At 37.1% G+C, this 27,293-nt stretch overlaps 1 protein-coding gene across 2 annotated transcripts in view; it reads left to right on the forward strand.

Moving 5' to 3' along the window:
• The window catches only part of TTC29 (tetratricopeptide repeat domain 29), a 915,079-nt gene that overhangs the window by 674,965 nt on the left and 212,821 nt on the right, over positions 1-27,293 (forward strand). Inside the window, exons 1-4 of one of the 2 annotated variants that reach the window (XM_010338621.3) lie at positions 12,316-12,470; positions 13,121-13,167; positions 18,206-18,303; positions 20,767-20,850. In XM_010338621.3, coding sequence (XP_010336923.1) covers positions 18,212-18,303; positions 20,767-20,850 — 176 coding nt within the window. In that variant the 5' untranslated portion in view covers positions 12,316-12,470; positions 13,121-13,167; positions 18,206-18,211. Of the gene's footprint in view, positions 1-12,315; positions 12,471-13,120; positions 13,168-18,205; positions 18,304-20,766; positions 20,851-27,293 lie in introns of those variants that run through there. The other variant, XM_074396845.1, reaches the window with a different exon arrangement.

Genomic DNA, 27,293 nt, shown 5'->3' on the forward strand with positions numbered 1-27,293 from the left:
AGTTATGTAGTTCATAAATCATTGAGTAAACACTGAAATAAATTGATCTCTGCTTGGCAAGAAATTATATCCGCCTGGTCTTTTAAAGCCTCTTCTGCTTATTCTGGGTAATTTTTTGGTGGACAAGAGGATATGTCTTTAAATATTCGGATCCTTGGAAGACTAGGCTCTACCAGTTGGAATTCTGACCTTGTATAATATGACATAAGTGTTGAGGAGAATTTAGGAAAGTTTTTAGATGTGTTGGTCATGGTCTTTCAAGAAATTGATGCAAAAATGGGCTACACCTGCAAAGATTTTATTTGAGAAAAAGGCTCATTTGAAAGAAAATAGGGAGGGAGATCAGAAAGCTGAGAGCCATCAGAATGTGATGCAATTTTGACCCCAAATGAAGAAGAGGAGATGGTTAAGCGGAAGTACCCTACACTGCTAAAAGGTTTGGGAATGCCTTAGGGGAGTTGTTAAGCTAAGTTTAGCCTTCAGAGGAGTCAGTGTCTCTCAGGAATTGGTCAGCATTAGTACTCCTGCTGCACATAGTCATTGGCTGGAAGCCACCAAGAAGAGGAATAGAAGCCGCCAATTGCTAAACACAGTATCTGGGGCTCTCAGCTAATTACACTCCCTATAGTTAGTGGTCTGTGAAGTGCATTCTCATGGTCACTGCAATAGAGACTAGATCAGGTGTCCCCAAACTATGGCCCGAGAGCCTCATGCGGCCCCCTGAGGCCATTTATCCGGTCCCTCCCTGCACTTCAGGAAGGGGCACCTCTTTCATTGGTGGTCAGTGAGAGGAGCACAGTATGTGGCAGCCCTCCAATAGTCTGAGGGACAGTGAACTGGCCCCCTGTGTAAAAAGTCTGGGGACGCCTAGACTAGATCTTCACCCATTAGTATAGAAAAATATATAAAGATATTATTGCTAAAATTATTCATAGAACCACTATAATAATTTTCTTAATACTTTGGTTTGTAATATCTGAAATTCTGCCTTCCTGGTTAGGTTATTGCTATGAGCTGAATGTGTCCCCTAAAATTCATATGTTGAAACGTGATCACCTCCGAGATAGTATTAAGAGGTGGAGTCTCTAGGAGGTGATTAAGTCATGAGGGCACAAGTCATCATCCCAATGATGGGATGATGGTCTTTACAACAGGGTTGAGGGAGTGCTCTCTTCCATTCTTTCCACATGTGAGTACACCGTGTTCATTTCTTCTGGTGAATGCAACAATAAGGCACCATTGTGGAATCAGAGACTGGGTCCTAAGCAGTCACCAAACCTCCTGCCATCTTTATCTTGGACGTCCTAGCCTCCAGAACTGTGACAAATAAATTTCTATTATTTACAAATTACCCGGTGTGTAGTATTTTGTTGTAGTAGAACAAACTGAGAGCGTTACTAGTAGTTTCATTGATTTTTTATTTTCTCCTACAGTTCCTATGGTACATAAAAATTTTTAATAAACCACATGACCCTCTAATTACTATAGTAATTGAGAGAGTAAAGGTAGAGCTACCACCAAGAGAAACTGATGGTTACTAAACTGGCCCTCAGAAGATGGTCTTTTTCTGGATGGGCCACTCTAGCCAACCTGCTTCCCCTTTTTGCAGGTCCAGAAGCTCTGCAGTGCATAGAGTGGTGATCAACTGTAGTAAGGGCTTTAATCAAAAGAAACCGAATTCGCATATGCGGATACATAAACCAAATGTCAGTACATTAACTTACAGTGAGAACATAATTTTGAGGAAAGCCTAAATACTCATTTCTGCTAATTAGAACATATTTTTCATGCACTTAGAAATCTCTACATGGAGAAAAAAATTATATCTATATGGCTGCTTGGTGAGCATGGATGAAAGGAAAGGGGTTAATTAAAGGCAGTGTGATTTAAGAGAAAAGCTTTGGAGTCAAGTAGAAGAAGGTTCTTTGTAGAAGACTCTTGTAACCAATTTTATACATATAGGACTAGTGGCTTTTTAATTTTATTTTCTCTAAACAATGACTTTTGTTTTAATCTTCTGGAGGGGCATTTGTAGTTCTCCCATGTCCTGACTGTAACTAATTCTATAAAATCAATATCAATTATAATCTCATACTAAACTAATGAATATGTTATGGTGTGTTCAGTTTTTTATTGTCTTGGTTGGAGCTCAAAATTTTGTGTTGCTGCATTGTTTCAGGGCTGGTATTATCTTTCACAGCTCTCTGCCCTTGCATTCTAGAATTCACATCTATCAAACAAGCCATTCTATTCCAATCCTCAGTACCTGGCACACATCTATTCATTTTTCAAGGCTCAAAATCACATTAAAAGTATTATTCCCTGTGTGAAGTCTTCCATGACCTCTCAACTTCCAACCAGTCATGGGAAGTGAGATGGTCCCTCCTTGGGGCACCAATTGCAATGTCATCTTTACCGCACTTATTACATGGAACTATGGCCATGTGACTTGGCTGATTCAGGAAGAAACATCGGCCATGATGGTCTGTGCTGTGCCAGATTCCACTGGACTAACTAGTTATGCAAACTGGCTAGAGGCAGGTAACTGATGGGTTGTGAATGCCAAGAAGGTCTGAGATCTGTGCCTGAAGAGCAAGAGTCATATCTGGGTAGTGAGTTTAAGGCCTTAAATGGGAAATTAGGAGCAGAGAGAATTTGGAACAGATTGGGGAGTGGGGTGGGAGACAGGCTGTGGTGGATGGTCTAAGACTTGGGCCATTGAGATAAAAAAATACATCAGTCCAGTTCTTTCCTGGTGCAAAGAGATCACAGAACTTAGAGGCAAAGAAATAGTTGTCTCTTTTGCATGTCTGTCCTAACTTCTAGGCTGTGAGTTCATTGAGGACATGGCTTATCTTCTTATATTCCCACCTTAGGAGAGTATCTGGCTGGTTGAAATAATGAATGGGTGGATGGATTTAGATATTCAAATTCAGTGCTTAGGCTTGCTACTCCATATTTTTTTCCTCTGGCATATCTAATTCAGCTTTTATTTATACCCTTATTTTAAAAATTGTTTCCCTGTGAGACTATAATGAAAGTTATAGCAGAATTTTACCAAAAGTGACATTTGTCATCTTGTTTGTAACAATCTCTAAGAAATATCATTATATTCTATATATTTTCATGAATTTTGAATTCCTTTGCATATACACAGTTACTTTTTTGTCCTTCGAAAATGAGAAACTCCATTTCTTAATTACACTGGAAAAATATTAACATGTGTCTTAATATCTTAGCATGCCATTTGTTGCATATAAGTAGCTGGATATAACGCACACACATAGTTAAGGTTTAAAGATATTTGGACAACTATTGAAGCACATTGTTTTGTAGATACTTGTCTCCACCTATAGAAGACATTGCTAATATAATTTTATCCATTGCATAGAGGCACAAAATGAGGAAGACGAGTAAAATTAACAATAAAGTATATTTGGATATGCATGTTCAAATGGTATTTTTAAAAACTTAGCAGATTTAGCAATCTGAAACAACAGAATTGCACCAAAACAGAACTCGAAGTATGAAGATACTAGAAAAAAATTGTTAAGTTTAATACCCACTGATGTTTACAAGATAAGTTATAAAGTGAATCTGGTTCTTTGTGTACTTTGGATTTAAAAACAATATGATTTGTATACATTGAGGGAAAAAAAAAAACCCTAGATGTAAATCCAAAGGAATGCAGATGAGATGCCAAATGAGTTAGCCTAGATTTTCAAACTAGCTTGTGATGGCTTTCCAGGGCTTTTTGGATGTTGATAGTTTTAAGAAAATCATTTCCCAGACCATCGACTTTCAGCTGTGCTTTTTTCCAAAGTTGCTGCCTAAGGACTATATGGCCTCATTGTGCTAATTCTCCTTTGCCAGTCTCATTTCATTTTACAAAATCCCACCAAAGGAACACTTTGGGAATGCATAGTTAAAAAACTATTTGCTGATTCTCCTTGATTAGATCTTAAAAGTTATTTTTGTAAATTATTTTAAAGACAAAACACTTATGACAATTATAAGAGAGTTATATCTATAGGTAAAATCTATAAAAAGGCTTTCAACTCTAAATTCAGTAAAAAATTATTACTTGCAAGCGTCAATAAGCAAATTTCTTTTTGTTTTACCTTAGAAAACCTAGTGCAGTGCACTGTTTATATAAGATCTATAAATATTGACTTCTCCACCTGACTTATTATACAAATGGAGAATGTTTGAAACTCATAAAATATTTTACAATATCTTCAGCCAGGTCAAAAACACACCATCATTTGATACTGCATAAATAAAATATTTGGCCTCAATTTTTAAACCAATTTTGTAAAATCTCTATGTAACAATAACAAAATTAATGTAATTGTTATGGAAGCTCTTGAATGCAATTTTTCAAATGAATCAGAGAATTTCAACTACTTCTTTAGAAAAAGAGTAATATTCTAAAAGGTTCTGTGTAATCGATATTACCAGTACACAATTCTGTGTAAGTGATTAATCAGTAGGTAATTAACACCTACTCATTCGTATTTGTAAATTGCATTTTACCTCATTTGTATCATCTAATGCTTTCTAAATTATTGTTTAAATTAATATTCTTTGGTTGTAAGTAATAAAAATCAACTCTGACTACCTTTAGAGAAATTAATTCATTGGAATAACATCAGGGGCTCACAGAATCATTGTGAAGCTGGAAAGCCAGACTCGAGAAGGGTAGATATTAAGGCAGATCCTGGGGCTAGAAAATAAGAATTGCAGTAATTCTCATGGTTGGGTGCAAATGTGGAAGTGATGAGAAACTAATTCATATCAGATTCCCAAATCCAAAAGATAGGCAAATAAGCATTTTTCTTGGTTGTGCAAATTCCAACAAATTAAACTTCACGTTGGAGTACCCTCCATCTAACGCTCCTCCCCAACCAAAAGAAAAAGCTTCACTAAGATGAAAGACTTCTGTATTTTCATAAGATTTATGTCATTTATTTTGGCATGTATTGATACTACCAAGGCATATAGGGTGTCTGCTATTTCTTGCTTTCCAGGTCTTTTAGAACACCTATCAGCACAATGATGCTGCATGTTATTGCGTAATATGTAAGATAATTAAGGTCCCTGTGGGTTAAATTGGAGCAAAGAGGCAGAGTTGATGGGTTATGAAGTTGGAAAACAAAAGTATACTGTTATCCCTGCTAAGTAAAAGCAAATTGCTTTTATTTTTTTCTATTTATCAAAATATAGGGGAGAAACAGTATATGTTGTGTATCAAGTTGCTCCAGGAAAAAAGGCTATATCAGGAACACTAGCACATTTAAAGTTACAATCAGATTAACATTTTCTTTTTCAAGACACATCTATTTTGTCCAGCTAACTCAGAGATTAAATAGGGATATGTTAAGAATTATGACTTAACCCTAAAATATTCAAGTCTGAAATTCCCCTGGAAATTATTACTTTTGATTTACTATTTTGGTAGGGAAGTGTGGGATTAGCTTGCAGTTTGCCTGTGGTAACTTTATGTTTATCTCCAAAGATGTGTGGAGCCATAGTACTCCCTCATGGCCAAGATAGAAATGAAATGCACTAACTAGGATATATAACATGCTATTTAAATCCTGAAGCTCCCTTGAATGCACTCTGTACTAGCTTGTCTGCATCATTTATTAAAAAAGACAGATTGGTAATCTTCATCTTTATTACCTGGTACATAGACAGGTTTTGGCTATGTGAACAGTGGAGGATAAAAGATCCCTTGGTAAACTTTTGCTCTGAAGATGAAATGCATTCTGTGCAACAGTGGGAGGAACAAAGAAGTTGCATCTAGGTGTTCAGGACCAACCTGAAGTTGCCTTGTGCTCTCTTGTTCCTGATTCTGTGTATCCTTTGCCCATAGGAAATCTTTTTGAGTAAACATCACCAGGTTCTAGTGAGTCCTTTCAATTTTCTGACCCGAGCTTCTTTGATCTTTTTTTTTTTTTAACCATAATAACCTTTATTCCATAGGTTATATGGCCACTAAAAAATTGTCATTTTTTGCATATATCTATATACTCAGAGGAATAATCATAGGATGGGCTCACAGTCTACTAGGTCTATTTTAGAATTTAAAAAAATTAATTTACCTGAAATCTATTGGTAAGTTTGTTCTGGGTCCCTAGAAGTTAGTATTAGCTCAGAGTTACTGTCTAATGTCAAATAATCCAAAAGTTTTGGGTATACTCTTTTCCCCAGTGCAGTTGTCTAAGTAAATAAATATAGTTATCAGTAAGGTGCGGTGGCTCACACCTGTAATCCCAGCACTTTGGGAGGCTGAGGCAGGTGGGTCACGAGGTCAAGAAATCAAGACCATCCTGGCCAACATGGTGAAACCCCGTCTCTACTAAAAATACAAAAATTAGCTGGGCATGGTGGCAGGTGCCCGTAATCCCAGCTATTCTGGAGGCTGAGGCAGGAGAATCAATTGAACCAGGGTGTCAGAGGTTGCAGTGAGCTGATATTGCACCACTATAGTCCAGCCTGAGAACAAAGTGAGACTCATAAATATATAATAAATAAATAAATAATAAATTTATTATTTATAAATAAATAAATAAATGCAGTTACCTTTGGAATTTGTTTCACAGTGTGCACTTGAGATGTTATTTCTGGACCCCAGGGTTCAGAGCTCTTTCATTCTGTGTGCTATCAATCTAGTCGTAGAACTTGGTGAGAGACCAGTACTCTCTACTCTCCATTGTGATAACTCAGATCAGGCCTCTGTTTACCAGATTTAGGAGACTTTATTTTCCTCTTTTCTTATACAAATCAAATTCTAAGTAAATTACTCATTTTTTGATTCCTAACAGTGTCATAACCTATTTCATAATTATAGATCTCTGTAGAGTAAGTTATTCTAATTAACACAATGGCATAGCTGTATATTATGGTAAATACACCCAATATCCCATGAGATTTTATAATCTAGCCTTTCTTTTCTGGAAACATTGCCTCTCCATTGAAGTCATGGTGCCCATTTCAGTTTAACATCTCTCACTAGTGCTATTAAACAAGAAAAACAAGATAATAAATAACTTACAAAGTCTCTGGATTTGAAGATCTCAAATATTTGGTGAATGGAAAATTTCAACATGTTCTTAGGGAACATAGTTAGGAGGTAAGACACAATGGTGTATGGTAGCATTCCTGTCTCTGAAATACTGTAAACTTTTTGTTGTGGTTGTTTTGCAACACAACTTACCTTAGAGTTGGCCAGGTTTGCATTACCCAGACCAGAGAAGTGTTAAACAAAATACACTTAGTTACCCAAGATAACACATGGAATTTAGAATCTCTAGAAAATGCACTTATTTGACAAATTTATTTTTTCTAATATTGTATTCCAAACTTTTTGTTGAAGAATTCTCAAAAATCTGTTCTGAAAGAAAATAATGTTCCTAGAGTTTTACTGACATAAACTAGCAAATCCTCTCTCTCTCTCTCTCTCTCTCTCTCTGTGTGTGTTTGTGTGTGTGTGTGTGTGTGTGTGTGTTTACAAGAGACTTTTCAGATTCACATATTTAAAATTTTGTCTCCTAGGACATGATGGAATTCACTTCTAATTACAGATCTGGATAGGCTGGGTAAATAAAAATTTATTATTTTTTCTTCAAGAGAACAACCTTAGGCAAAGAATTAACAGTGTCTTTAAGCAAGGAAAGAACAGCTCTATCAGTCAAGAAAGGGGAATTTTCTGAAGAAAGATGCCTCAGTGGAAAATGTTTAATAGGGGCCTAGCACTTTAGGCTATGCAGTCTTCTCTGAATATGCCTAGATAGCCCAATTTCCATTAATAAAAATTTAAACACTAGGTTCCCCATTTGACCCCCTCATCCCTATTCAGGCTTTCTTGGATAAAATGCAGGTGTAATAGCTGGATCACCAATGAGACAATCTTGGGAATGGCATCCATGTGCAGTGAGGCTAAAAGCAGAAGGAACACTGCAATCCCAGCACTTTGGGAGGCCAATGTGGGTGGATCATGAGATCAGGAGTTCAAGACCAGCCTGGTCAACATAGTGAAATGCCATCTCTACTAAAAATACAAAAAAAAAAAAAAAAAATAGCTGGGCATGGTGGCAAGCACCTGTAATCCCAGCTACTTGGGAGGCTGAGGCAGGAGAATCGCTTGAACCCAGGAAGCAGAAGTGGCAGCGAGCAGAGATCATGCCACTACACTCCAGCCAGGGCAACAGTGTGAGACTACATCTTAAAACAAAAACAAAAACAGAAGGAACTAGGAATCTGACACTATGGAGTGCCATTCCTATTCTGTAGTTTGTCACTCACAGCTGCACAGCTGAACCTAATGCTCATTGATAGAGCAACCAAAGACAGTGAGGTACATAATAGAGAAATGTCAACATTAACAAAAGAAACACTTTTCCTGGAAGAAAAGATAATTTAACCAGAAAAAGTCAACTTTTGAACTACTATTCCATCATTTTAAAAAAAGAGAAAGATTCCGTCATTAGCATCAATATGGATAGAACTGGAAGTCATTATGTTAAATGAAAGAAGCCAGGCACAGAAAGATAAACTTCACATGTTCTCACTTGTTTGTGGAAACTCAAAATTGAAACAATTGAACTCGTGGAGATAAGAGAATAGAATAATTGATTACCAGAGGCTGGGATAGGTAGTGAAGGGGTAGGGGTGAAAGTGGGGACGGTTAAGGGGTACAACAATATAGTTAGTAAGAATGAATAAGATCTAGTATTTGATAGCACAACAGAGTGACTGCAGTCAATCATAATTTAATTGTACATTTAAAAATAAGTAAGAGTATAATTGGATTGTCTGTTACAGAAAGGATAAATGCTGGAGATGATGGGTACCCCATTTACTCTGATGTGATTATTACATATTGTATGCCTATATCAAAATAATGTATTCCATAAATATATACACCTATGTACCCACAAAAATTAAAAATAAAAAGAGAGCTTTAAAAAACAAATTCATATATTCAGAGATAATTACAAAACTCACATTCATAAAAGAAGGGTCTATAAAAAAGGAGCAATCAGAAAGCAAGAGCTCCAAAAGACTAAGAATGTGACTCCTCCTATGCACACACACACACACACACACACACAAAGACTAAAAGGCAATACTGTCAAAAACTTATAGACTTTAGAATAAAAAGACAAAAGGAATGAAAATCTTTTTTAAAAGATCAAGGATAAAAAAGACAAATCTAGGGATCTGCATTCACTGAACAGAATCTTAAAAAGTAATAATAGAACAAATTCAAGACAAGGAAATTACAATTTAAAAAATAGAAGACAATTATCTAAACCTGAAGAAGGACGTGAGAACTCAGCTGAAGAGTTCTACCATAAAATTCGAGAACAAAAGATAAAGAAAGTAATAGAAAAATGCCTGTGTTGAGGGGAAAAACCAGGGCTAGGACAGTCATTATGACCATTAATGGATATCTGGTCTTTCAGACACAAGGGAAATTGCAGATACCTGCTTTCTTAAAGTTGAGCCTGGCTATTTCCGTTGTGGCCAATGAAATGTGAAAGTGATGGATATCCTTTTGGATGAAGCTTTTAAAGCTAATGCACAGTTTACTCTCATGATCTTCTCTCTGCTACAGACCAGCCATCCTCCACATGGCAGAGGTGCTCTCATATTGATTCTGTTGTGACATAGCATGGAGCAAAACCCAAGGCTGACTTGTGATGGTGACATACGGTAGTCACTACACAAACTTTGTTGTTATAGGCCACACAGATTTGTGGTTGTCACTACATATGGAACGTACCGCCACATCACATAGAAAGGAAGGAAAATAAAATTGCCACTAGACTCCTCATCCTGAACAGTGGATACTACTAGAAAACAGTGAAAATTATAATACCTTCTAAATTCAGAGGGAAATGATTGTTAATCCAGAATGTGCAACCCTACCAAATGACTGTAGGCAAAATAAGGATGTTGTCAGACATGAAAGAACTTAAAATTTTATCTCACATGTTCTTTCCTAGCATATTACTTGGGGATGTATTTGGTAAAACACATGAGTAAAACAAGAATGATTCAGAATAATTTTAATGTAGAAACTGATAATTGAGATATCAAAAACACTGTGACAACAACTATGGGGAGCAGTTAAGATAAATTGGCTTCCACTAGAAAAATATCTCTTGCTTCTTTAGGGAGCTGACCTAACCTAAAATCATTTCTCCAGAGCCAGAATGGAAGAGGACACTTTAGAGGCTGTTACGTCAGTCATAGCATTAAACTGTCAGTTGCATCACCTGATCTTTTCCCCCTGGAATTCTAGGTGGGGAAGGTTGAGGAAGCAATGAGAAGAATTACACAAGGAAACCTGTTTGAGAAACCTGTCTGTTCTGTCATTCATTCAGTTAATTCGAAAAATATTTTTGAGCACATACTGTAATACTAATCCTTGTATTATTCCAAGGAATTCAGAAATAAATTCTGAAATCAATAAGACAAAGTCTGTGCTTTCAAAGTGCTCACAATCTTTGAGGCGAGTTTGGTTCCCATAAGCCAAACACCATGCAAAGTTATACTGGTAAAATAAAGGTAGGTCTAAGAGAGAGGAGGCAAGAGGAGGAGAGATTTATTCTGCGTAGTGAAAGGTTGGAGTATTCTGTAATCCTCAAAGCTTTCAGAAAGGCCTGAGTCTCTAGATAAGGTTGCACCTGAATCTGGCATCCTTTGGTTGTCATCAGTTTCCTTTTTTGCTTAAGTCAGTTTGAGTTTTCTGTCACTTGCAAACAAAGTTCTCTAACAAGGAATTTTATGCTAAACAGAAGGAAAAAAAGAATTAGTCAAAGAACTTCCAGTGAAAAAACAGCAAGTAGGAGAAATAAGTCCACAGAGGCAAGGAGGAACTACCTAGAAAGCTAACTAAGACAACCTCCTGTGAGAAAGGAAGGTACATGGAATTCACAAAGCTCAAAGTCAGAAAAAGCGACAGGGACTAATCCCAGCACTTTGGGAGCCTGAGGAGGGTGGATCATGAGGTCAGGAAATCGAGACCAGCCTGGTCAACATGATGAAATCCTGTTTCTACTAAAAATACAAAAATTAGCCGGGCATGGTGGTGGGCGCCTGTAGTTCCAGCTACTCAGGAGGCTGAGGCAGGAGAATTGTTTGAGCCCAGGAGGTGGAGGTTGTAGTGAGCCAAGATTGTGCCACTGCACTCCAGCCTGGGCAACAGAGCGAGACTTCGTCTCAAAGAAAAAGAAAATTTACACAGGTCACAGTGGAGTGTGCTAAGGTGATGTTGAACCTGGAAAATGAACTGATGAGAAGAGAATGAGAGTCTTACTGATGTGGGGAGATGGAGTAGAGCCCAGTTACATATATTCACAGTGATCATTGAATGTATAATGTTAACTTGCTTGGAAATAATTTAGTAATTTGTTACAGCAAATTAGATATTAGAATGAAAGTGTGGTTATGGTTGATACGCTTGTACTTCAAATAGAATCGATTTATGGTTAATAGAATGATTCGTGTGAGCAATATTGCTGGCTCACTCAACTACAATGTGTGACAGTAGACAAGGTACGAAAGCCTAACTTTCCAGTACGTCTGTATTTTAGAAGTAACAAGTGGCAAGCCTCACTTTCTTGCCCCATATATGTATGAGGGAGTGAGCAGGGAGGCTCACTTCCTTGCAGTCACGTCTGAGAGAAGAGGTGGAATGATGGGCCGAGATTAACACGATGATATTTATTTAGTGTAAATATAAAACCTTGAGTTGCAGGTAAAAATTCAAAACAAAATAAGGACAGATGCAGGGAGATTCTCTGAAAGAGACTTGAGTATTTAGCGGGCCACAACTCAAAATTGAATTGTCTCTGGGGACAGGACAGGAAAAGGCATTTGTGTGTGTTCTGACTGCAACAGAGGCTGAGGAAGAGGGCAATGAATGACTTGGCTAGACGGATAAAGTGGCTTCAGGTCACGGGCTCATGAATGGCAAGCTCAGCGTTTTCCCATCAATCCTGTGGACAAAAGGGGAATGATGAAAAACACTGAGAATGCAAGGCCACGAAAGAAATGAAAGTGGCAAATTCGAGCCCCTTGGGTTATGAGAAAATGCCTAAAAGTGAGCTAACTTCTGAAAGCAGCCCTGCTCGAAAAGCCTCCGCTGTCTGGAAGCCCCGCCCGGCCGTCAATAAGCTCCACCCCTCCAGGCTCCGCCCCCAAACCCTGAGCGTCTGGGAACTGCCCCAATCCCTTGCCCCGGTTTAGCCTAACCCCACCCCCGGCCGCCCCGCCACGCCGCTCTGTTTCCCTGGAGACGCTCTCGGCGTCCCCTCTCTCCGCTTAGGCGGAGCCAGGTCTCAGAATCTAGCGAGAGGAGGGGGCAGCGCCTGCGCCCAGCACCTGCCGCCGGTGGGGGACTTACTTCGGCGGAACCGAAAACTGGAGTGGTTCACCTGGGCCAGTGCACCAAGGTTCGTGACGGCAGAGGCGAGGCTGGGGCAGAACTTCCTCAGCTCCTTGTAGAGGCGGGCTGTTCTTCAGGCAGCCTCTTCCCTGACCCCTACAGACCTTCCTCCATTAGTCTTTCTCAAGCTTCCTGAGTCCAGGCCCTCGCCACTTACCTCAAGAAACGAATGGAAAGAGAAGTAGGGAAAGGGGCCAGTTCCTCTTGCTCCCGAGTTCGCCTGACTCTCTGAGAACAGTGAAAAAATAGGAGTAGGAATAAGTCCTTTAGTTCTGTTGAGAACTAGGTGGGAACAGAGAGGGAACTGAGATGCTCTCGGTTTTTGGCAAAGGTAACTCTGTCTCGCAAATTGGAGAGAACAAACAAATGCTTATTCCTAATGTCACATTTGTATTGAAATACATCAATACATATACATATTTCCGATATGGCACTGGCATTTCACTGATTTAGTGATTCGTTTCTCTCATAGGATCTATATGTGGAGATTTTCTTTAAAAGTTCATCGAAACTTAGGTAGTAGGAACTTAGTATTTGTTGTAAAAGTGAATCTTGTTCCATGACTTGGGGCGAGGAGAGTAGTTATACTACTGACGGATTTTAATTGATTTTGATTCTTTTCTTCTTTGCTGTTATTCTTTGCTTCCTGATTTTCAGGCTGACGTCTATAAGCCTGGAGAGACCATCAGCAGTAATCTGTAAATGTAAGTCAAGTGAAATATGACTTGCCTTCAAACTCTTTTCTGCTTTGTTTTGTGATTTAACCATCAATGTCAGTTGATAGGAAATGCGTTTTCTATTTAATTTAACAGCCTATCTAATTACCCATGAGAGAGTGCCAGAGGTGCCCAAAAATTACTGTACCAAGAATAAACATTATTTAGTGACTCTTTATAAACGTAATTATGCCAATTTTTTTAAAACTTTCTTAGGGAGCATAATTAGTGATATTTCTTCTGTAGTTTTTTTAAAATTTTCATAGTAAAAGAGCTTGTGATAATATGGAAAGTTGTAATTCCTATGAATGATCTTTAGTAAAACCCTGTTTGTTTTGAACTCTTGTGATGATGTATAATAAACCTGCTTACGGTGCTTTACTGGCTCTATTTCTCTTAGCTCAGTTTTTACGCCAAAGTGACTGAACCCTGGAGACACTGGCCAGCCTCAGACATAGTCACTCTCCAAGTAGCCTCCGTTTACACAGTAGCAGGCCTCCCTCCTTTGTGTTTCCTGACAAAGGCATCTCTGGGAATAGAGGGCAGGAGGGTTACTCTTTGAAGAATTTTACTTGGGGGCCAAAAATTTAAACTCACACCATGGGACACATTCAGCCTGACCTAGCACTCTCAAACCTTTCATCCTGTATTTCTCCATTCTCATTTGTCTTTGCATGTGGGGGCCAAACTTAGAGATTGTAACCGTGATACAAGAGCCAACCAGCAGATCAAAGAGTGCACCAAATCTCTTCTGAATACCAACAGTGGAATGGCTTCAGGCGGCCTTTTGATCTTTGTCTCAGCACCCGGTGGTGCCACACTGTAGCACTGCTCACTTGCTGGCACTGGAGGAGCTGCCTCTGGGTCCTCCTAACAGGCTGCTTCAGCCTGGGCTTCTGGGGCTAAACTCATTTTGGTGCCAGCCAAAGAGGTACCTGTCATTCTTCTTCTGTACTCACCCAAACCTGAGAAACTTTCCTTCCTGCAGTCACACCCATCTTGTGTGTTTTCCTCTGAGATACTGATCTAGGAGAACCCTAATGAGGTGCCATAACTAGTGGTGATGTGCTCCATTTGTGCTACAGGCCTGCGTCAGTCATCATAGCACGAGTCCCATTCTTCATTGTTGAGTCTAGGTTGGAGCTCACATGGGAACTGAGAATGCTGTCTGACCAACACCAGGAAAATGATGCAACTCATATTAACAAAGACCAAAAGGCTTTCTTTACAGATATTTAATTTAATGTAAGTACTGAAAGCCCTGCTTGAACTGATAAAGCATAAAAGGTGGTGACTACGTGGATAAGAAAGTAATTTGTTACAGGATCCCTTTAAATATTTGGTGCATTCAAAATATTCTCTATGTCATAAAATTCAGATTATCTGTTGGGTAAAACAAAATACATTATGTGGCCATGTATTGATTCTGAGAAACAAAATTCACTTTCCCGATAGGCATAGGCAAGGTAGGATGTAGGGTTTAGAAGCAAAGAGAAAACCTATTCAACTTCCATCCTGATTTTAAGCTTAAACTTTCCAACATAGATTGATTGAGGGATATTTTTTTCAACATGCTTTTTTCCCCACTTTATCATTCAGCTCTGATAACTTTTTTTCCACTTTATCATTCAGCTCTGACCACCCCCCATTCAGAGTTTGTGCCTTGAGGCTTGCCAGCAGGGCTTACAGTACTTACATTAAACTAAATTTAAGAGTAAAGGTGCTCCTGCTGCTAATGTTCTCAGATCAGAGGAGAGCAAAATGAAGGAACTGGCAGCTGAAACTTTAATGGTAGGAACGTTGACTCAGAATTTGAAAAAAAAAAAAAAAAAAAGATTGCAATTGATCTGTATGACAAAGAAGACATATCCCTCTCCGTGTATGTCTTTTGCATTTGGTTTCTATTAGATGCTTACATTTTTCTAACAAAAAACATCTAACTCAAGTAAACATCAAAAAGGATAAATTTTATATAATATGCTAGTATGACAACTTCGGTGGGGAGTTATACACACCTGGATGGGCTATGTTGGCTGGATCACCACCTCTGGGGGCTGCCCTCTTTTATCTGCCTACAAATAGCTGGGTATTCTTAGCATTCAAGGAAATTGCAAGCACTGTTCCTCATTTTGCAGCTCCTTGGTAAACTCTTCAAAGACCCCTGCAAGTATGAAGAGATTACCCTGGCCCTAGTGCCCACTGCCTAATGCTTTGGTAAGCGAAGTGGGCCTTTCAGAAAAGAGTCTAAAATTGATAGAGGGTGGAGTGCCCCAAATGGGGCAAACTTGGTTGTTGTTTTCCTCTCTCCTTTTGAAATTTACTAGGGCTACACAGGTCTGGGTTAAGAACTTAGATGATTCAGATGTTCACTGTAACACTGGAAGACGCTGGAACTCTGGAACAGTCTTCATAGCTCCTCTGAAGTAAGCTCATGGGAGGCCCGTGTGGGGAGCTTTGGTGTCCCTTCAAAGCTCACATGAGTTGTAACTTCTTACTATATGCTCTGCATGATGTTGCCATTTAGCAAGTTCTTGTTATTCCAGTAACTCAACTAATTAATATAACACCTAATCAGAAAAATTGATTTTTAAGTTAAAAAAATTGTCATCATGTTATAAAGTTATGAAGTGTAATATGGTATGTTTCTAATGTTTAGTCTGTAGGGGAAGACTAACATTTGCTGTTTAGATTGTACACTTTAAAGCTATAACTGCATAAAAATAAGTGGGCATTATGTTTCATAGATCATAGCATACCTTGATAAACTGGTAATACTAGGATTCTATTATACCTAAAATAAACCACTGATATGCCTTAGAATTCTCTTTAATTATATAAACAATTATTTTTAGTCCAGGGTAATAATCTTTTTCAGAAACACAAAGCTGTCTATTTCTGCAATGAATTTCAGAAGACTTTCTCTTGTCTTAGTGCCTTCCCACCCCTCCTCCACCACGGCTTGGTAGCACTAGAGGAATACTGTGTCTCAGCCATCCACAGGTGGCTCCATCTCAGGTTTGACTGCATCTCTCCTCCTCTACTCCTACCTAAGCCACCACCCTCTCTCCCCTGTGTTTTACAGGAGGCTTTGAGCTGGTCCCTCTGCTTTCTACCCTTTTCACCACTACAGTCTAACCTGAAAAAATAAGTCAGAGTGATCCTTTCAGGGTGAAAGTCAGATTGTGTCAATTCTATGCTCTGTATCCTCCAATGGATTCTTACCTCAATGAGAATAAAAGCTGATTTTTACAGTAACCCTCAAGAAATTACACTGCTGGGACACCCAACAAAATTCTCCATAATGTCTTTGAACTTGTCTCCTTCTGCTTTTATTTATCACTTTGCCACTGGTGAGCAGTTGGGTAGTTTCTAGTTCTCTGTTTTGTTTTCCAGTAGACAATCTTATCAACACCTGAGGTTCTATATATTTTGCTTATTTGTGTATTGTCTTTCTCCATATTTACCGCCATACTGCAAAGTCTGTGAGATTAGAGAGTTTTGTCTTTTTCTTCCCTGCTGTATCTTTGGCACCTAGAACAGAACCTGACAACAAGTAGGAGCTCACTAAATATCTGCTGAATGTATTCAAGACCCAGATTTTATTGGGATTTTCCCTGGGTCACATGGGTAGTAATACTGAAGCCATTTAAAACCTTAAAAAAAAGCCTTTTAATTGCTTGGTGAGTCTGAGTAGAGGTCACACCTGGTGGACATAGAGGGGGTGTGGTCAAGAGCTTCTGGCCTTTGGGATGCCTCTCTAACAGAAGCATGGGTTCTTCTACATCTGAGAGCCCTTGCACCATGTAACATTTTTTCTGTTCTAAGTTCAAAGACATCATGTCTACATTTCTTCCTTTTTGGAATAGGTTTAGATAACTTGATTTTATAGACTTGCCTTCTAATTGCTCACCACTATGGTAAGCTGCATTTTCTAAAAAGAGTTGCAACAGTATCTCCCATGCCATATTTTCTTCTTACAATGAAACTTTGACACTCTCCTATCAATAAGGGTTCTATGTTCATTTGCATTCAATTTGGGCAAACTTTTTATTATAGTAGAAGTAGATGTTATGTGACTTCCAAGGCTAGGCTCTAAAAGGGGATATAGCTTCTGCCTGACTTTTCTCTAAAATACTTACCTTTGGAGCCCAGAGCGGCCACATAAGAAGTCTCAGGTTGCCATGATGTGAGGAAGCCCATGCCACATGAGGAGACCATATGTATGAGTTCTGGCAGATAGCTCCAGTTGTGTCTCAGCTAATAGTTAGCATTAACCACTAGAAAAGTGAGTTAAGACACTTCAAGGTGATTCCTGTCCCCTACCATTGTGTTACTACAGCTTCTGGGTTTTCTCAGCAGAGGCTTCAGTCATCATGGAGAAAAAATCCATGCCTATCATACCCTGTCCTTATTCCTGACCCATGCAAAGTGTGAGAGATAAAGTTATTTTAAACAACTTTTAAAAACCAGTACATTTTTAAGTGATTCATTATATTGTTATGCTATGTGCTTTCTCAGGGCAGCTGTCTCCTTGTTGAGAATTGTTCTTATCATCTACCACATCTAAGGGAAAGCCTTTATTTGTGAGTCATAAGGCTTTTACAAAACAGCAAGTATGAGCAATTTTCAATTATTGATTCTAACAGGAAAGCAACACATAAACATTGGAAATCCATAGGTATCCTAAAAATCTTTATTCTTTAATTGCAATCATGTCTCTTACAAAATTCTTAACAAAGATGCCAACTGAACCACCAATGCATTTATCTAATTTTCTTCTTATCTACTTTGTGGTGATGATATAGACAACTAACAAATTGGCCAAAAAGCAGACAGTGGAAGAAAATAATGAGAGAAGCAACCTGCAGAATCCACTCACTGAGCATCATTCTTGAGCAACACAGCTATAGCACTACATATAGACATCCTCAACTAAGATGACAGACTGAATCTCTAATAATGTCTTAAAAGATCCTTTGAAAGATTTATTATTTAAAATACAATTTCTACTTATTTCTTTTTGTAGTCCGAAATGACCACTCAGCCCCCGCTGCCCATGATACGCCCGAAGCTTACAGCCTTAGCCAGACAGAAGCTGCCATGCTCCTCCAGAAAAATTTCAAAGTACGTGCCCCTGGTTTTTACTTATTTTCCTGCAGAATGAATTTTCTATAGTAAGAAATGTAAATAATATATCTCAGAAAATAAAATCAAGAGAAGAGAAAAACATTGTTATATTGAGAATATTGAAATCTGTTTCAAACGCATTTATGAACTGTATTAAAATACTGCAAATATATTTATTTATTTATTGAGCTACTGCTTTCCTTATTTTATTTCTGACTGTAGTTATGTCATGGTTCCCATAGAGTTTTGGGATACATTTCCTGTTTTAAATGGGTATGGAGAACAGAAAGCAGAAGTTTTGGGAATGAAAGGTGTAAAGTTTTTTCCGTTTTTTTCTTTTTAAGGCAGAGTATCACTCTGTCACCTAGGCTGGAGCACAGTGGCATGATCTTGGCTCACTGCAACCTCTGCCTCCTTGATTCAAGTAATTCTTGTGGTGCAGCCTCCTGAGTAGTTGGGACCACAGGCATATACCATCATACACAGCTAACTTTTTATATTTTTAGTAGAGACACATTTCACCATGTTGGCCAGGCTGGTCTTGAACTCCCAGCCTCAAGTGATCCACCCACCTTTGCCTCCCACAATGCTGGGATTATAGGCATGAGCCACCACACCCAGACTGAAAGGTGTAATGCTTTTAGTCCACAAGTTCCCAAGGGTTGATCTGTTTTGGAAGAAGGAGGGTAGAGCCTTTCTTCTAGGGCATGAATTAGCTCCTTAAATGATGCTGGTGCCTGAAATGCATCATCAAACTGCTGCTGCCCATGAATGGCTGCTGAGCTACTCAAGTTGTCACTGAGGAAATGCAGGACAGAGAAATTGATACATTTTGTCATAATTATGAATATTAACTGATTGTGCTACTTTGAAATTGACACTTGTAATTCTGTTGACTTTTAGTAAAATACATATTATTTACCAATATAAATAGTTTGCATATGTAAGTTTATATACTTTTTATGCCTACTTTTCCATTCCTGTAAGGTATAATGATCAAAGTATTAGGAGGCTTCTTTGTTCTCCTGCCTCATTTTTAGTATTTCTAAGAAAGACCAAAGCCCCTGGAACAAAATAAATACATTCAGCTAAATAATATAAAAATTCTTTTAAAATAGTAAATCAGATTTTTTCTGTAGCAGAGAAATCTTTCAATGAACGCATAATTCATGTATGTATACCATACTATATATATACATACATATTTTTTGTTTTACTTTTGAATAATGTAAAATATTTACAAAGACTGAAAAAGCTTATTCTTTCTCTCTTTTAAAGAATTGAGATTATATTCTGTTTTAAAGGTTAGCAAAAGCGTAGCTAAGTCTCATATCCTTAAGACAGGATGGGTTTTAAAGAAAACTTTTGCTTTTGTTCATTTTACTGAAGAAAAACATTTGTATCATACCCATTAAAGTAAAAGCTTGTATCAACATTCTTTAATAGCTTCTGAATAAAACACAGATAATTGTTTAGTTCCATATAGTTCCATATCATCATAGTTAGGAGAGGTTGATAGCATGCTTATTTTTAAAGGTGAAAAAGGATGTGAGGAATGAATGCATGGCAAGTATAATATGTTTTTAATAAGGGCTTCTTAAAAATCACTTTGCACCTTGAACCTTTAATAACTTGAGTTTTATGTGTGATTAAAAAAACTATTCAAGGCCAGGTGCGGTGGCTCATGCCTGTAATCCCAATACTTTGGGAGGCTGACGCGGGCAGATCATGAAGTCAGGAGTTCGAGATCAGCCTCACCAATATGGTGAAACCCTGTCTCTACTAAAAATACAAAAAAAAAAAAAAAAAAAAAATTAGCCAGGCTTGGTGGCACAGGCCTGTAATCCCAGCTATTTTGGAGGCAGGAGAATCGCTTGAACCCAGGAAGTGGAGGTTGCAGTGAGCCGAGATCGTGCCGTTGCACTCCAGCCTGGGCAACGAGAGCAAAACTTGGTCTTATATATATATATATATATATATATATATATATATATATATATATATATATAAATTCAAAGAGCATTTCAGGACAAAATTGAGTAATGTTTAGGACAAATTCATGTTACGCATTTGAATAAAACAGGTGTTCTTGGTTCAGGATTCTGTGCCAAACAGTGTATAACTTCAGCGGTTGGAAAGTTATACCGTGAAACAATGTGAGCAAAATGGAAGATCTTATAAGCTTTGAGGAGAAGACTCTTCAGTAGAAAGTGAATTATTTCAAGGTGCTGGTATTTTGTTTGTTTACACACTGGGTTGAATAGTCTTCCCTATCATTTTCTATTCAGGAAAGATTAAATTTTGAAATTATTCACCAGCAACCTCACTCTATAGCTATTACGTTTATTATACATGGTATTATACCCTGAATATTTCTATTCTTCTGGTGACATTTAATATGTTTGGTAGCTTTTCAACCTGATAAGGCAGTGCTTTATTGTTTCTTTCCATTTCCTTTAGGTCTCAATTGATCAAAGAAAAAGATGACATAGATCATTATCTAGAGGTGAATTTCAAAGGATTGTCAAAAGAGGAGGTTGCTGCGTAAGTATAACCTTTAAAGGTACTTTTTAAGATATAGTTTGTTTCTTTTGTCTTGATTCTTTATTGAAATTTCAATTTTCCTGTGTAATATACTTTTTCATTGGAGCATGGCATTTAAAAATTAAAACTCATATTAAATAGTGATAGTCATGTCTATTGATCTCACACATATCAAAGTCTTTAATTTTATGGCTCTGAAAATTCCCATATTTACCAAGATATTATACTATCACATTTGCAATATTTAGTTAAGTCTGTGCTATTAATTGCTTATTAACCTTCATTTTAAGGTGTGTTGTCTCCATGGGAAAGAAAAAAGCTTTAAGAAAAAGATCTATGTATCTTTTCTCCTGGTGATTAAAGAAAAAGAGACACCTTACTAATGTACTAATATGTCTCACTTCCACCCAAGCACTCACGAAAAGAACAAATAGATCATAGTTTATTGGTTAATTTTTAAATAATTCTAAATTGTCTAGATTTATTTCTTAGATGCAACACAAACTTTGACATTTTATCACCAGTTAGAAACTAATTTATGGGATGAATAAAAGCAGTACAAAAATCAATGTAGGTTAGTGAAAAATGAATAAAAACCTAGAATAATAGCCAAACAGGTTTAATATTTCTTACTATACTTAGAAAAGAGCTTCAGATCTTTTCATATAAATATTGAAAAATGGAAATCTTGTAAATATACACACATCTTATGGAATTCATTGTTTCAATTAAAATATTTAATGCCACAAATGTTTTTAAAAGATTCTATTAATGTCTAATGCTATGGGATTCTTCTGAGGAAATGTTGCTAATGATATTTTGGTGTAGGTTTCATATGTTCTAAAGTGCTAAGTCTCTTGGTGTTTTCCTTTTTATCAGATAGTATTATCTTTGTCAATTTGCATATAACATGGAAAAACACAGTCATTTATTTTGTCAATGACTACTTTATAGAATGACAAAATTTTACAGTAGCAGTAATCACTCACTTCTGCAGAGCTCTTTAGACTACTCTGTGTATAGTATGTGGGACTTTTGATTAAATGCTATTCTGATGATTAATCCTTTAACTTTCCGTGATAACCTGTTAGATAAAATTAAAGGTCAGTATTGTATGATAGTACAATTGCATCTTAAAAGAAAAAATATATATGTCATATTTACATTCCGATTAAATATTATATCCAAATAGTTTTAATAGGCTTAAGTATTGGAATTAAATTAAAAATTAAACATGCTACACATAATTTCAACAAACTAAAAGTCCATATACTAAAAGTCTACTGGCATTTAAGCTTTTAGTGCAGGCTGAAGAAAAGTTTTATCTAAGACAATGCAAAATAGGCTATGGTGATGAGTATTTTAATATTATTTTTCCACTAAAGATATTGCCAAATTGATTTCAAATTCATCTGTACACTATTGACAACAGTAACACTGGGTAATTATCAGTCCTTACTACAATATTCTTCTTAAAGTTTACTTCACTTCAGTGCCTCCTTAGACTAAAGCTCTTTCTGTAAGATGGTAGATGCAAATCATTGGTATGGAGATAGCTTGTACACAGGTCATTATATGCTTTTGATTGATACACATACTAGACTTTGCCCTAGACAGACTAATTGAATAGCATAAAAAGGAGAAAATTGATGAATGATTTTGGCATCTCCCAGTAATGTCCTGCAGGTGCCATGAAGAATTATGCATAGTCTGTTAGCCAAGGAATTACTGCATAAAACTTTATAGCCATTCAACTCCAAAAAAATAAATTGATCAACAATCATTTATTAAGTACTCACTTTATATCTAACACTAGGTTTTTCACAGTGGGAAAGACGATGATATTTTATTGTAAAACACTTGGCCCCATCCTGGAACCTTAACATCTATTTGAGACAATAAGATCTATGAGCAGGGGACAAACATGAAATGACTCAGTGCCAACTGTACTGTGAGGTGCAGCTTAGAGGTCAAGAAACAATCAGAGAAGACTAAGACAATAGGCTAGAACTTCTCAAGGAAGATAGATTTTGAGTTTGGCTCCCTGTCTGGTAGCATTACAAAATTATCTAACTGCTAAGTCATAGATCTTTAGTATATGAAGATGTAATGGGTAGAAATTGAAGAATCAAATCAGGCAAAAGCAATGTCTAAGACATATCCTCAAATCCCTCTCTCTACTGCCTTATTTGTCTTTAAGATGGTGATTGATAAATTTGTGTATACTCATTAATACAAGTGATGTACACTGGCTTTGCTACCCCATAATATGCATATGTTCTATGTCTAGTTTCAAAATAACCTCTCATCATGTACCCCAAAATATACCACCCTACTTACGTGCAAACTCATACTCTGTGACTTTCCTCGCAATGCAATGGGTAAAAAGTTCCTACTGTCTTCTAAGCCTGGTCCCTCTTCTTGTGCTCTGCATTTTATCCCCTCTCACCTACTCCAAGACTTCCTCCTGCAATTACATTTGTTTCTCTCCTACACCTTCAATTTCTCCTTTTTCATTGAATCAATCTCGCTGGTATTCATTTCTACTCAAATATTTTTCTTGACATCTTATCCCCTTCCAGGTTTTATCCCATTTTTTGCTACCCTTCACAGCAAGCAGAAGTGCTGTTTTAATATTTTCACTTTTCATTTTTGTCTCAGTTTACTCAAAATAGGTTTCCAGCCCTCATGCTTACAGATATCCCTTGTTAGGACTACCTCATGACCCCTATTTTTACCACATCTAATAGTTATGTTTCTGTTCCCAGCTTGCTTGATGTCTTCACAGCATTTGACAGAGTTGAACGCTCTCATCTTCTTGAACATTCTGTGCTTGTGACTTCCAAAATGCTATGTTCTATGGTTTTTCCCCACACTGGGACACCTCAGTCTTCTTTGCAGGCTGGCCTTCTCTTTCCAAACTCTCAGTGGTGAGGTGCCCAAAGGCTGAGTTCTAGGTGTACTTCAGCCACACTCTCAACCTGAATCCAGTCTTGTAGCTTTAAACATTAGCAGTAACCTGATGGCTGCTCAATTTATAAATCCAGCACTGACGTCTCCATTAAGCTGCAAATTTTTAGATCCAACTTCCTCCTTGAAGTGTCCACTTGGATTTATCACAGACATTCTAAGGTTGATATAACCCAAAACTGGACTCTTGCTTCACCCCTAAATTTTTTCCTATCCCCAGTATTCTTCCCACAGTCTTTCCTCAATTCAGTAAATAATCCCAAGGCAGCCTTGAGCCTTATTTGGCTTACTGCTACCCAACCTCAATCCATCAGTATGCCCTATCAAATACAACTCCAGAATATATCCCGGGTTCATCTCCTGGTCTTCATCACACAACTGCCATCATGTCTGCTGAGATCACTTGAATAGTCTTCTAATTGCCCTTCCCACATCCACTCACTCCACCACACTCCTGATAGTGTGGTCTTTTGGAGACATTAGATCATGACACTCCCCTGCTTAAAATCTGCCAATAGTTTCCTATTCCTCACCTGGCCCTGAAGCTGTGCATGGTCTGGACTTTACTGACCTTTCTGACCTTCTCTCTCTTTCTACCACTCTCTACTCCTGATGTGGCCTTATTGCTGACACTTCTTATTATGCATGTGTCACCTTGAATGTGATCTCCACAGTGAGCCATTTCTTGACCTCATAATAAAATGGAAATGAGTAAGAAGCAGGACACGCTAACACATAGCTGTCACTGGAATGACCAAATCCAAGTGGTGGGGGTTTATTTTAATTTGGAACGGGTAGAGTCTTTCTAAGGCAAAGGGGTTCTGGATTTTCTATCATCTATCTTCACAGAAGAAATTTCAGTATGCTTCATTACTTTCTAAGTGACTAGATTATTGTTGTGCCTTATAGGTGCATTTAAAAAAATCAAATCTGTTGTATTCACATTCCATATTTGGTAATGATGATTGACTTTAAATTTTAAGTCAAACTTGACTTAGCAGTGAACTTCAAATGTTTCACTGCTACTATCTAACTGATCTTTAACAAGTAAAGAAAGTCATGTCAGAAGAGTTTCTGTACTTTGGGTTTTTAATTCTGTATAATATTATCAGAATGCATTGTTTTCAAAAAGAACTTAAAATATCACTTATTATCATATCATAATTACTTTGAGTAGCTAAGTAATAAAAAAGTCATTTATAGATTCAAATAAACATTTCTAGAGGGCAGTTTACAGTTTTAGCTATCTATATGAGGAAACAAAATTATCTGGGGACAGAGTATGTTAAGCTACTCAATATTATTTTCTGCTTCGGATATCAAGTTCTTTCAGGTGGAAGAATATATTTGGTTCAAAACTGTGTGCATCTATCATGTTACTTTCTTTCCAAATATCTTATTTTTAGCATCATCAGTGGGTGTTTATTGAGTGGCATTTTGTCAGTAAGCTTAGTGGCAGTTAGGACTGTTCGTTACTATATTCAGTGAGTTTGGGTCTAAAGAAACAAAGAACAATTTATTTTTATATCTTTTAAAGCCTTTTTCTCCTGCCTCATTTTGAATTGTATTATACTTACTCAAAATAAATTGGTGTTTTGCCAGTCTTTTTTTTTTTTTTTTATTTTTGCAGACTAGGTTTTCACCTTTAATTTAAAAATTTTCTTCCAAAGGCGCTTTTATGAACGACAAACATACTTTTTATATGCAAATCTAGCTTCTGGATTTGCCCAATGCCTTGGCACTCTAAACATATGGAACAAGATGAAGTCATTTATTCAAGATACAATATTCCATAATTCTTTGTTAGAATTTAGATCCTTTCAAGTGTGCTCTTCCTCTGTTTCATTCATTTTTGTTTACTTTTGAAAATTTTTGTGAAATCATTCTGGTGTCTTTTTAAAAAAGTTTGCTCTTTGGTGTAAAGTAACAAGTTAAATTCTCTACAAATCTTTGCAAATTAGCTTCCTGAAGAAGCCAGCTGCCAAGTAAATGTTTACATGACTAATCTCCAGATGAGACAGAGATAGGTGGGCAAGAGAAGGAAGAAACCCTGTTTCCTTCCAGGTAGTAAATTGGATTTTAAGATCTCTTTCCTGATTCAAGACAAAGAAGATTTTGGTGCTCCAAAATGAAGAGAAAATTTCTTCCTTTCTCATGAATATTTTTAAAAAATAAGTAATTATAGGGAATGCAGATGGGAAGAGAGAAGGAGTGACACTTCTTTTTGAAAAAAATTCTGGCATTGTGTTCTGGATCAGATCACCAGGATGTGAAACCAGTAATAAAAAGACTGGCCATGATTTAAAAGAAAAGGAGAAAAAAAAGGAGGAGGAGGAGAAGGAAGGGAAGAAGGAGAAGAAAAAGTGGAAAGAAGAAGGAGGCAAAGACTGATATCAATAAAGTTTAAAATTGGGGAATTTAAAAAATGTAGTTGGAAGGGGCTTTTTAAAAAGCAAAACAAGACGGAATAAAACAATAATGTTCATTAGGTGTATATAAATGTCTCAGACTTTCACCAAAACCAAACAGAGATAAAAGAAAAGATTTCAAAAGTCAACAGAACATAGAAATGCCAGTTTCTTAGGCATTTATGTCTTGGTGTCCTTTAGGAGTTTGCTTTAAAATACTGTTTCCACATACGGTGTTTAAGCTTAGCAGCTCTAATAAACATTTTAAAAAATGTTTCTAAAGGGAGAGCGTGGGAATCACGACTTGCAGCTCTGGCTATTATAAGAGCTGATTCCTTCTGTAGTTGGAAACTTGGCTGTTATTTAACACCTGTATTGTCCTAACGAGGTTACCTGCTTTCTCCAATCTTTGCTTTCCGCAACTATTTGAAGAGCATAATAACAAGAAATTCTTACAATAATTAAATGAGATTCTCTATATGAAACACATGTAGATGACACTCAATTCAGACTATTATCATTAATTATCATTGCTCATTTTTCTTTGGCTTTTAAGCCAAAAGCAAATAACTTAAATATTTTGCATTAACCTTATGTGTTGATTTATGTAGTAATATTAATTTATCATTTCTCTTTAAATATGTATAGTTGCATCTCTTGCTTTTTACTAAGTATCATTTTCATCATGTTCTAAAGACAGAGTTTTAAATAAGATATATTTCAAACTGATAATACTAATCAATGAGGGGACTTTTTTTTTGAGAGAGAGACATGGTCTCAGTAATGTTGCCCAGACTGAACTTGAACTCCTGGCTTCAAGCAGTCCTCTCACCTCACCCTCCCAAAGTGCTGGCATTACAGCTGTAAACCACCATGGCTAGCCAGTTTTTTTTTTTTTTTTTTTTAATTTCAAGTTGTAATAAAAACTTTTCAGAAATGCACAGATAAACTCTCAGTTTTAGAAATACCCAGAATATAGGTAGAGGATGTGGTTCTTCCTACAACAGCCCATAAGCCTGTAAGTGCAAAATGCACTTCTCTATTTAAAAACCATTTGGGAAATTC

The sequence above is a fragment of the Saimiri boliviensis genome, chromosome 3 (assembly GCF_048565385.1).
Source record: "Saimiri boliviensis isolate mSaiBol1 chromosome 3, mSaiBol1.pri, whole genome shotgun sequence".
NCBI classification, from domain to species: Eukaryota; Metazoa; Chordata; class Mammalia; order Primates; family Cebidae; genus Saimiri; species Saimiri boliviensis.